A 12,938-nucleotide genomic window follows, 5' to 3' on the forward strand; every position below is an offset into this window, starting at 1 on the left:
TGAATAGGTTTCATCTTCTGAATAATGATAACAATTATTAATACGAATGATACATAAAACCTTAATAAATTGTGATGATAATACAGTACAGCACAGTTGTTTTTCTTACCTTTGAAACTGGTAGTGTATGCTTGAGGTAGTGGATGAGAGGAGTAGAGGCAGTGTGGAATTACAAGGGTGGTAGGTCATCAGTGTTAATGTGTTATTTGGCAAGGATTCCTTCAGCATCACTTTCTTCGTGAATTGAGGAGGAAGCAGCTAACAGAGGTGGGGAGGCTCTTGAGGTTGAGGGCACTGGTTTGAAGAATTGGTCTAAGGAAGTTGCATTTTTTTTTTTATTAATGGTATATGATACAATGACACTTCATAGCATCATTGATGGTTGTTGCTACTTTTGAGAATCTCTCAACTTTTGGATCCTATTTCTCAAGAATGTTTAAAGCTTTTTCTGTTTCTATAAGAGAAAACCCTTCGGCCATCAATTTAATTTTAAACTTCTTAAAAGGAACAAGTTCTTCTTCTTCATGTTCTGCTTTTTTTGCATTTCTTCCAATTCCAGTAAGTCTTCATTCGTTAACTCCTCTGAATGAGACTCAGACAACTGTTCAAAGTCCTCTTCCTCTAAGTCAAGCTGTAGCTATTCACTTATGTCAACGAGACTGTTAAAAATTTCCTTTGCCTCATCTTCCTGATTAAATCCTCTGAAATCGTTGATAAACTGTGGACATACAGCCTTCCATGCTCAATTCATGTTGTGTCCCGTCCAAAAGTCAGATAAGGTCACACCAGGGTCAGTCACTTCCTTCAATGCTTGCCTGTGCGTATGGCAAGTGTAATATTTCTTGAAATTTGCTATTATGCCTTGATCCACCAGCTGAATGAGTGAAGTTGTGTTGGGGATTAATAAACAATTTTAACATCTGGATGAAAATCATCTAAGTGCGGTGGGTGACCAAGGGCATTATCCAAAATTAAGAGAGTCTTGAAAGGAATCCCATTCTCCCGGCAGTACAGCTTGACCTCAGGAACAAAGTGATGTAAATGTCAGTCTGAATACAGCAAGATTTACCCAGGCTTTGTTATTGGACATCCAGATTACAGGTAGAGAGCTTTTTGCGATGTTTTTGAGTGCCTGTGGATTTGCAACATGGTACACTAGAGCAGTTTTAGCTTGAAGTCTCCCAATGCATTGCCATCAAGCAGTAAAGTTAGCCTATCCGTCACCGCCTTATTTCCTGGCATCATCTTCTCTTCATGGCTGATGTATACTTTATCTGGTATTTTTTCCCAGAACAGTCTTGTCTCGTCAATATTAAAAACTTCCTTATCAGTTATTTCCTTGAGCGTCTCAGGAAATTTTTCGGCTGCTGCTTTGTTGGTGCTTGCTGCCTTACCACTAACGGACACGTGATGCTGAGGTGATGAAACCATCCATGACTTGCACAAAATGTTTTGTCTGCAGCGCTTTCAACAGCCTTAGCCTTCAAGTCATCAAAAAGGCTTGTAGCTTTTTCCTCCTGAATCAGCATGAGGCTAAGCGGTACACACCTTTGCCTCTGGTGTTCCATCCAGATACCCAGAAGTTTTTCCATTTCTTCTACCACCCTCCCCCTTCTCTTACTTATAATTGTTGACTGCATAGGCACAGCAATTTTTGTGTTCCATATTTCTATCTTTGTTCTTAAAGATTTTGCCAACAGTTGAACAATTCACATTATACTGGCATGCTGCCTCAACCATTTTCTCACCACTATCCATTTTCTTTATAATTGCCACCTTAGTTTCCATTGAGGTAGCTTGCTGCTTTTTACCACTGTCACTATCTTCAGTGGCCTTGATAGAAAAAGGATTAGCTAAATATTTCACGATAAAGTCACACAAATATTTCGGAGCACAACAGAGGACGTCTTATCACTTGTGTAGGTTCAAGAGTCTGGGGCAGCATATTGGCGCCAGGTGCTGTGCCATACGGTGTGGATAGAAGCAAAATTTGTAACCAAAGGTGTGCAGTACAAAATTTTGAACTTACAGAAGGCAAAGGGAGCACTCTGAACAATTTTAATTCATGATCACTCTTGTTTGTATCTCTGAAAGTTTGTAAGTAGGTAAGTTGAAAGTTTGTAAGTAGGGTAGCATCTGTATGCTGTAATATATATATATATATATATATATATATATATATATATATATATATATATATATATATATATATATATATATATATATATATATATATATATATATATATCAGGCAGTCCCGGTTAATGGCGGGCTCAGTTAACCCTTAAACGCCGAGCCTCTATTTACAAAACGTCTCCCGTATGCGGCGTTCGGGAGTTAGCGCCAAGTGGAAAAAAGTTTTTTAAAATCACAGTCACGCTTTAGTTTTTAAGATTAAGAGTTCATTTTGGCTCCTTGTTTTTGTCATTGCCTGAAGTTTAGTATGCAGCCATCAGAAATGAAAAATATCATATATAAATATTGAAATATATGACAGCGCAAAAAAAAATTTTCATATATAATTTTATACAAATCGCTGTGAGCAAAACGTTAAAGCTAACGGGTTATTTTTTTCTTTGTATTGTACACTAAATTGCGATGATTTTGGTATATAACAAATTGTAAAACGATCAAAGCAACACAGAGAAAATATTATCACAAAATGATGCATGAATTCGTGAACGAAGCGGATTTAAAAAATGTTTTTTCAAAATTCACCATAAATCGAAATATTGTGCTAGAGACTTCCCGTTTGTTGAAAAATGAAGCTAATTGATTGAATATTACGAGACTGTAAGTTTTTTAGCTTACAATTGCAGTTTTCGACCATTTCGGTCGTTAAAGTTGACCGAAAGTAGAATTTTTTCTATTTATCGTGATTTATATGAAAATATTTCCAAACTCATAAAAGATACAACCATGAGTTATTTTCTGTTGTATTGTACATGAAATTGCGCACATTTTCATATATAAAAGTTTATGTAACGACTAATATAAAACGGTGCAAACATTACGACAAACGTGAAAAAGAATTTCTGAGATGTTCGGCCGAGTTACCGAGCGGATGTAAGGAAAATGTTTTTTCAAAAATTCACCATAAATCAAAATATTGTGCTAGAGACTTCCAATTTATTGCAAAATGAAGGGAAATGATTGAATATTACTAGAATGTAAGAGTTTTAGCTTACAATTGCGTTTTTCGACCATTTCGGGTCGAGTCAAGTTGACCGAGTTGAAATTTTTATGAAAGTCGGCATGCAGTCATCCACTAAACTTAACGAACAATTTTAGTTGACGTGTAATCGTCAGTCGCGTTTAAGGGTTAATGGCCATCGGTTTCTGATTGCTTGTCTAACTTTGAAATATTCGATTACGCATAATGTACGATAATTGGGTATTAAATTGCCAATACCATACTAACAGAAGTACTTAATAACCGAAAATTGGCACTTTGGCACTTATTATTGAAAATCGTAAAAAGCGCTGAAATCGTCGATTTTCAGTTGAACAACGATTTTCGGTTGTCATCCGCCCCAGAACAAACCCCACAGATAACCGAGGACTGTATATATTGAGCAGTCCCGATTCATTAACGAGCTCGGTTATCCAGCGATCTGGTTTTCACGGGGCTTGCTAGTGATGAAAATTGGCAATTTTCAGCCAAAAATCGCCAATTTCACTTATTGATTCCGATATTGGGTATTGGTACCAAATCATACCTAACAGAGGTGCTGATAACTGAAAAGTGATTTTTAGGTTATCGTTACATCATCAGAATGAAGCACCATATAAACTAGGGACTGCCTGTATATATATATAACCATATATATATATATATATATATATATATATATATATATATATATATATATATATACTCTCTATATATAAAATAGTTATAGTGTTTGTGTTTGAAATAAAAAATACTTATGCAGTTATGACACTAGTTGTTTCAATGCAAGATAACTGATAACCAATCAGTTTTTTAATCAGGGTGGGCGTAGTCATTATTTTTGACAATATTCAGTTCACCCTGTGGCTCTTAATAGACCAAACGGGTGAGTTTACATAATTTACTGTATTTAATTAGTTACTGTGGAACTTTCAATAGTTAATTATAATATAGCATAAATCATAATTATGGTAGTTTACAGTTACAAAATCTCGGCTTGGTGCTGACTTTCACACAGATGAAATTGACCGCTAAAGACATCATAGTCAGTTGCTTCCTTAAGAAGCATATTTTTAAGTTTTATGATATCATGTGATATCTCCGTATTGTAGATAGAATTGTCTTATCTTTACATCCAGTGCTTTCCCCTCGTACTCTTTGATTCATTATACAGTATTTATGTGCTGGGAGATACGAGTAATTTTTGCTTAACAGGTGAAACAGGGGAGTCCCAACCATAGTTGGTATCATGCATTAAGTTTCTGTAAATTAATCCTATAAAGTGCACTGTATCTTTCAGAGGTTCTAGGAACTGTTGATTTTGTGGACAAATCTGATGGAACAGTCTTCTTCAGAACATGCACTAAGGAGCAAGGAAAAGTAATCTTTCAACTGGGTACATGTGATCCTCAGCGAGCTCTCAAAGTTGGTAAAATGGTGTAAGTTATGGAGGAAATGTTTTACAGCTATGGTAGTACATGTACATAAAAATTAATATCAGTTGTGTTGTGTATACACAAGTTTTCTACCTTCTGATATGCACAAATAAAATGCCAGTCGTTCTCATGAGAATACAAACCCCAGTCTTTTATATAGCTGTGCCTTTGGTGAAAGCTAGTCTATTCATTAAGCATAATAACAAGGCAGTCAACTTGAAGCAGGTAAGGTAGTTGGCGGGGGTACTACCCACTTACTCGATGGTCAGCATTCACTTTTTCTACTGTAGTGTTGCTTTTAAGATGTTTCCCCTGCAGCTGGACTTCCTTAACAAGGCTGTTGTTAAAGGCATAGGTTTTCTTTCTTTTTCTGACAACCCCTGGTTAATGACTTAGGCATTCGCTTTTACTCTGGTTTGACTATAATTCAAGTGTTTAAGGTGTGTGGGCACTTAGTCAACTTTGAACATAGATCTTTATTGTTTTTGTTCACTTTGTAGGGGCCAGAATTGTATATTAATTGTGACCCACTTCAAGTGTGCAGATTGTTTTTGTGACCTGTGGAAGAAATATAAGTCGAAGAGGAAACAACTGGGAAGGTGCCATTGGTGTCCCCTGAGAGCAGCACCCCTCCTTTCTCTCTGACTTTCTTTTGAGGATCCTGTTGTTGTGAATTTACATTTCAAAAGTTATATGAAGCTGTTGTAAATGTTGAAATATGTTTATGTATCAGTATAAAAGCAGTCAAAGCAGCAGATACTATGACCAGATCAAATATAAACATCTTAGTCAGTGATTGTTTGACATCCCTGAAACTTCTCATGTAAAATCAGTGGCTGAGTTTGTTCTAGTGACTTTCATGACGACAAATTAAAATAGATTAAATCCATGGTTGAATTATGGTATTCTTCAAACCAAAGAATGCTACACTGAAGTAATTTTATCTCATCTTTGAATTGGTCACACTTAATTGATCCATTAATGCTTGGTTAATAGGCCACATGTCCTAATCCCTGATGACAGAAAATGTAGGTCAGCGCTAACAGTTTTACATATCTCAGTCAACAGAGAATGTCAAGTTTCGGAAATAAATCATAAAGGAAATTATATGAGAATATTCATCATTTTCAGTTTATCCAGTTATCAAATTTTTAAAGAAATAAAGAGTTGAAAATTAGTAGATGAAACCAGCAGTTTTGTACTTGAACTGGTCTTAGCAGAAGCTTGTACTTAGGCAGTAGTCTCTTTCCTGAAACTGGTGTTGCTGTTCATGATGTTCTTGCTTCCACATTTCCTGCTGTTGCTACTCTGGAAGTTCCTACTGCAACTCGTGTCCTTCCAGAGACAAGAGCCTCAAGTATATCCTTGATTGGAATAGATGTTGGTCATAGAGGACAAAAAAGTGTAAGTGTGTATTTGCCTCATCTCTTACCTTCCCTGTCTCTGACCCAGAGGAAGCACAAAAAGAAAGCTTGGAAAGCAGTGCTCAACAATAAGGTTGGAAGACTTTACGTGGGTGTTGCTCTTCTTTGAAGAGTGACAACTATCCCTGGGACCATAGGTGGACTGGACAGATCGATTCATGGGCTTGCTTATGACTAGTTCTCCAGTACTTGGCCACACTTAAGGTAGGTCTCTACTATCTCTTCTCAGTGGAGGAGGACTGGCCTTGACTCTTCCCATTGCACTTTTGCCTCTCTGGAAGTGTGGAAGGAAGTCTGCCTTTTCATATATAAATGATTGTCTGATTCCTCTAAACTGATCTGGCACTTCCAAGAATGTGCCCATGACATCTCTCTTGGTCCTGATACAATATCACTCGGCACATTACCACTACTGCATGTCATTCAAGACCATCGCTAACAGTACTGCTATCTTGTGAGCAGTATGTTTTCAAGACAGTTCATCACAAAGATTGGTAACATCTATGCTTGTTCACCTAGACCAGGTGGCAGTCTGTTCTGAACACTTATCATCATAGTCATCTGAACAGGTACTGGGTTGGGTTTGTTTTAGCAAGGCCTCAGGACTGGCCTCCACTAGAGAAACATCTTCCTCATTTCATAATCAAAAAGAATGGGGAAATTTACCTGTAGACACATGATATGACTACTGGTTTGTGTGTGTGCGTGTGTGTGTGTGTGTGTGTGTGTGTGTGTGTGTGTGTGTGTGTGTGTGTGTGTGTGTGTGTGTGTGTGTGTAGCAAGGGCCTCTCAACTGGCCTCTGCTAGAGAAATGCTTTCTTCATTTCATAATCGAAAATAATGGATTAATTTACCGTTAGACACATAATATGACTACAAACATTTGGTGGGATAATCAGAGTATATTTGAAGTTCTGAGTTTATTCCAAGGTTAAAGAGCTTTCTTTATAAAATGTTTGATTTTAAATTGATAACGTTTTCATGTGATTTTCTAGCTGTCTTATTTTTTAGCTTAATATTGCACATAAACAGGAAGGTTTACCTGTAGACACATGATATGACTACTGGTTTGTGTGTGTGTTTGTGTGTGTGTGTGTGTGTTTAGCAAGGCCTTGGAACTTGTCTCTGCTAGAGAAATGCCTTCTTCATTTCATAATAAAAAAGAATGGGGAAATTTACCTCTGGACACATAATATGGCTACAGACATTTGGTGGGATAATCGGAGTATATTTGAAGTTCTGAGTTTATTCCAAGGTTAAAGAGTATTCTTTATAAAATGTTTGATTTTAAATTAATAACATTTTCATTTGATTTTCTAGCTGTCTTATTTTTTAGCAAACAGGAAGGTCTTGCAAACACCAGATTTTCAAGATTTTTCTTAGATACACATATGAGAGACTTATTTTATAAGGGTATTCCCAGTGTGAATTGAAAACATGGTGATTAATAGGTGGTAGACAGGTGAATGGCAGGGTACCACCCTCTCACTTTTTAGTAACCAATCATTTTTCCTTCAGCAAACAGGGACTATGTGGTTTTGGCTGAGGTGGAATTATGATAAAAGGCTTTGGTTTGTATATCTAGACAAAAATATAAATTCTTTCAGTTTTGCCCTTTGTTTCTACAAGATTACAAACCTTCACCCTTTTTGTATAGGAGACTTACTACTGGGGTGGGAGGGTCATCTCATGGCATTAACTGACAATGTCTCAAAAGTTGAAGAACATGAAAGGTTGCAAACCTCTTGCTGTGTCTCATAAGTCTATGCTTGTAGTAGACGGCTAAATGGACAGTCAAACAAGCACTTGGAATGCTCAGATTCTTGGTCAAGTGCATGCAGAAGGGAAGGCTGACTCCTATAACCTCTTGTACAGCCTAGCATAGAGAAGCTCAGGCTGCTTGACCCTTTGCCAGAGTTTAGTTCACCACATCTAGGAAAGATTCAGGAAATCTTGTCAGTCCTGTTAATGAACAGGTGAAAAAGTTGTTAGGTAACAGTATCATTATCCATGGATGAATGATAGCACTCCACATCCCATGCTCTTGTTAAAGATGGAGAACTCATCATCACCTAAGCTCTCCTGCATCCACCAGACAAGCATGAACACTAGTTGGACTGTCCAAAACCTTGAAAAGGGTGACGGCAAGGGATGAGATTCATAATCCAGGGTATCTTTTTGGTAACCTAATCCTAAAGAACCAAGTGCCTTTGACTAGAATTGTACACTTTTCTCGTTTGTAAACAAATTAATAGAAGATCGAGTCCAAGGTATCCCTTTCCAGAGGTCTTCAGAAGAGATTCTACCAAGAGATCTCCAAGCTTGCTTCAGCTCAGACTTTCTTCTAGTTCCTTTCTGAGAGAAGATTCTGATATGCATGAGTGTGTTGGGGTTGGGTAGGGGGCAGTGATGGGGTGGGGACACATGACCAGGTCTCAGTATGTTAAATCTAGTATTAGAAATTAATAGTGTGTTACACTTTCCATGTAGAAATAAGTAACTGTATGTAAACTCAATCACAATCATTAACAATCTCATCTGTTTCATGTTGGCAATCCTCAGGGCATGAATGGTGAAGATTCTCACTGTTATATACGGTGAGCATGGCCCTCTGCTGTGTCTGTTTTTAGAATTCTTTATGAACTTCTCTGTAATTACCATAGTATATAATTGATTGCTGCTCATTGACCTTACATTATGACTCCTGGTTCATTTTACAGACTTAACTTCCTTTGCCATCTCAATGCCAGGAGCATTAGTTTGGTCTCTTCGTTTCAATCAGCTATTTCTGGTGGACAAACCCATCGTTTATACATTAAATAAATGGCATCCAACCTCCCTGCTTGCTTACAGCTGTAGCATGGACAGCATTAGACATGAAGCTTCTATATGTTCCCGGAACCATGGAATCCATAGGGTTACGTATGTGGTCTGGTTGTCCCTCCATCAGAGGATCTTTTGATTCAAGAATGAAGTGTATTGGGTCCTTGAAAGCCACTAATTTGGGCTGCTACAATTGATGGGTTTGGATTAAAAAAATATGCTTTTATAAAACTTCATATTTCACATTAGCTCATTTTAAACTTGAGTATCCTTCCTTGACATCAATTGTACCATTCCATATTGCAGTTACATAATTAGAACAATATCAGTGTGCTATCCCATTCCTTGCTTGTTAAATGTCATCTGCTGACAGCTACTGTACACCTGCCGCTACCTCAACTCTAATTTGTAATTCACTGTTAACAGCCCATTTTGCAACTATGTAACCAAGGAACATGAGGAAAGCAATGGTTTATATTGGATGAAATACTGAAGTTTGAAAATTTTATATTTTCAGGAAATTGTTCCTACTTCTGTGATATGTTATTAAGATGTCTCAAAGCTTCTCGGGTCCAGTCCTCCTTTGATGAGTCATTGTCGTAAGATTGATAAAGTTTTTTGGCTTTTTCTTCAGGGAACCATATGTAGCAGGGTTAGATGTCAACATGGGATGTCCCAAGGAATTTAGCATTAAAGGAGGTATGGGAGCAGCACTTCTTACTCAACCAGAAAAAGTAAGTAATTTTCCTTAATTTGTGTAGTGAATTTAGATGTGACATGCCATTTGTAGCCTCATATATAACTGTTTTTTTATATTATGCATACTTCATTCTTTATATTTTCATTGAATTTTGAGCATTTAAAAATTATTGTATGTTTAATCTTCTATCATTTGTATGATTTGCTGTTTTATACTTGTAGAGTTTTTGTATTGTTCTTGTGCTACTGTAAAATGAAAAATATTCCCTTGATTATCCACATATGCACTCTCCACAACTCGACATTATCTGCATGCAACTGCAGCCCCCCCAAATAAATATAAAAATTAATAAAAAGCCTTCTACTTGGTATGCAATGCTGCACAAGCAGAAAAATGTGATGGTGATGCTGTTAACAGTTCATATAGCACACTGAGAAAGGGTGTGGGGGGGTTAGACTGGAGCTTTTGCGACTGTCATTGGGTCAAAACCAACATCATAAAAAGGTCATTAAATGTCATTTTGTTTATTACCTTGTAGTGCCCTATAGAGATGCATCATTACTACATTAACATTTTAGAAGTTTTGTGGGTAGGAGGGCTCTCATATGCTTGGGAGCTTTCATGATTGTTATTGGCTCATAAGCAACATCATTTGTTTTGTCCTTGAGTGACTGATAGAGATGCATCTTGATTACATCATAGAAGTTTAAATCTCTCATTGGCTGCCTGCAAAGACACTAACTTACTAGTTTTGAGACAAGCTGCAGCTTTGTACAGTTGCATGTCATTTTTCAGTAATCGTGTTTTAGGTGATTGCTGTGTGGTACCTCGTGTTGCAATGCGTTCATCTAACTTTTTAGCTTTTGTGAGTGTCTCTGCAGCTATGCATTCTGTGTATGACCCCATCACTGCCTAAGAGGACCAGAAAGGTGTTGACCCCACAGAAGAAGCTGGAAATCGGCAAGAGGATCAAGGCACGCCGGTTCATGGCCTGTATCATGGGCAAGTATGGCATAGCTCTGTCTACCTTGCAGGACATCAAGAGTGCAAAAGATAAGCTGAAGAAGTACTTGACTGACTTTGGGAAGATTTCCAGAGGTGAAGGCTGCAGGGTTATGGCCAAGCAGTTGACCTTGAACTGGTTTCATAAGCAGAAATCAGCTGGAGTGCATGCGCATGGTGCCGAGTTGAAGTTCACTGGTCTGCATGGGGTTATAAAATATATGGCCTCTGAGGGTTGTCTGCTTCAATTAAAAATTTGACTTGGGTTTCCAACAGCAAGACTTATGGCAAAGCCCTGGATGCTTCTGCGGAGGGAACGGAGGAATTTCTCCAGACGTTGCAAACAACCTCATGCTCTGCATGGCTTGGTGGATAGTCTCCCAGAGATTTGGTATCATTTAGCAAACACTTGATTCATTGCCAAGATCATCTCCAATTGGTTCCATAACCAGTTTTGTAAGGAGGTTGTTCACCATCAGGCACAACTTGGCATTGATAGACATTGGGTGAAGGCTTTGCTTCTCATCGACATTGCACCTGCTCATCCTGTGTAACCCAGATGGTTTGTGACAGATGTTTGTATTAGGGTCATGGTTTTGCTTCCTAATATGACTGCATTCATACAACTGATGGACCATGGTCCATGCTGCAAAACACCTATACCAGAGGAAGTTCTTAGAGGAGGTGAGGGTGACGTTTGAGGATGAGAGGGAGGAGCTAGGCTTGGATACATAGGGAGAATAAACTTGGCAGAATCTGTGGAAGTATTCACAGAAATCTGCCACCCACACCTTTGCAGGTGCTTGGAAAGACATCACCATGCAGACCTTGAAGCATGCATGAAACTGTATCCTGAAGGGGTAAGAAGACCTGATCTACTTCCAAGGTTTTGATGATGATTTTCATAACCCAGTTCATGAAGGGAGGCGATAGTGTTGCCACGAGGATACACAAGAGTGGCCGGATGGCATTGGTGGCAATCCTGGCTTCAGCTGATGTCTGATAACAAGGTAGGTGCTGCAATTACTGCTGGTGAGATGGAGGAGGAAGCCCTTGAAGACAACATCACCAACAACAGTGCTAACACAACCCCAACTTCAAAGAGATGAGGAGGATCTTGGACAACTTCATTGAGCTGATGGAAAACCACATTTCTTTCACCAAGACTTCAGAGTTTGTTGAAGGAGAACAGAAATGACACCCATGCATCCAAGCCATTGCCCTCCACTTCTTCAGTCAGTCAGCTTGGAAACAAACAAAAACTTTGGTAGTCTTTGTTAACCTGCGAGGTTTCCTAGCAAGGAATTTGATGTGTCTTTGCTGTCTTGAAGACCATCTGGTCACTTCAGCCCTTCTTCCAACCAACTTGCAACTTTGTCACCTCCTGGAGGAACAGGAGGTAGAGGAGAGGAGGGGAAGGACTTGTAAACCCTCCTCGCAAGTCTTTAACTGTTCCAAGTGAGAAGTTTTTGGCTTTAATTTTGTGTACAGTACTGTACAGTGTATTCTGTGTTGTTTATAAGCATATTCATGTCTATGTAGTGACAAAATAGAGAAAAAAGGTTACAAACTTGCTGACTTACAGCCATAGAGTTTTTTTTTTACTGTTTTTTGCAAATTTACGATATCTGCAAGTGCCTTGGTTGTATTTGTGGATAATCAAGGGAATACTGATTTGTTAACTTACTAGAAAAAAATTTGCATGGCATAATTCCTCTACTGTGTGGCCTTTATTATTTCTTGTAATTTTGTTGATAAGTTTGTGTCTGGTGTTTTTGATTAGCTCAGCAGGTCAGCTCTGGAATGCTTTGAAGTCATGGTACTATCTTCAGCTAAGAAAGAAACCATTTACATGTCTGGTAATGTGTTGAATATATTTGTGAGAGATGTTGCAGCCAAGTTGTGATGGACATTTATAAATTAATTGACACCTCTGATTGTTGTGGCATAGTAGTTAACATCTCAGCAAACCCATTTAGTCCTGTTATCACTTGAAAAAATTAAGGGTAATATTTTGTGTGAACTGGAGAAGAGTAAATTGTGATTGTTCAGCTTTCAAGATATCTGTTATTAATGCCAACCCCCATCCCATGATGAAATTGAATGAGAGACCTATGATCAACCCAAATTTGTAATACAAGGCCGCAAACCTATCCTTGTATCCCTTTGCACCAAATGCTACGTTGCAGTAAGTTTACTTTTGAAATAGTGATTCATAATACTAATATATTCTCTTTTCATTTTTAAATGTGGTTATTGTCATGCCTCCTGGATGTCCCTTGATCATGTATCTTTTGTCGTTTAAAGTGTTAGTTCGAGTGCTCTTGCAATTTTGTATGTTCCTTGGTTCCCTCTATTTTTCTTATAAGAAAGTGTTCTCG

General features: G+C 38.0%; 1 protein-coding gene across 2 annotated transcripts in view; it reads left to right on the forward strand.

The window, feature by feature from the left end:
- The window catches only part of Dus2 (Dihydrouridine synthase 2), a 68,791-nt gene that overhangs the window by 13,119 nt on the left and 42,734 nt on the right, over positions 1-12,938 (forward strand). Inside the window, exons 3-4 of one of the 2 annotated variants that reach the window (XM_067098534.1) lie at positions 4,473-4,611; positions 9,490-9,589. In XM_067098534.1, coding sequence (XP_066954635.1) covers positions 4,473-4,611; positions 9,490-9,589 — 239 coding nt within the window. The remainder of the gene's footprint in view (positions 1-4,472; positions 4,612-9,489; positions 9,590-12,938) is intronic. The other variant, XM_067098535.1, reaches the window with a different exon arrangement.

Source organism: Macrobrachium rosenbergii, chromosome 55 (genome assembly GCF_040412425.1).
Source record: "Macrobrachium rosenbergii isolate ZJJX-2024 chromosome 55, ASM4041242v1, whole genome shotgun sequence".
Classification (NCBI taxonomy): domain Eukaryota; kingdom Metazoa; phylum Arthropoda; class Malacostraca; order Decapoda; family Palaemonidae; genus Macrobrachium; species Macrobrachium rosenbergii.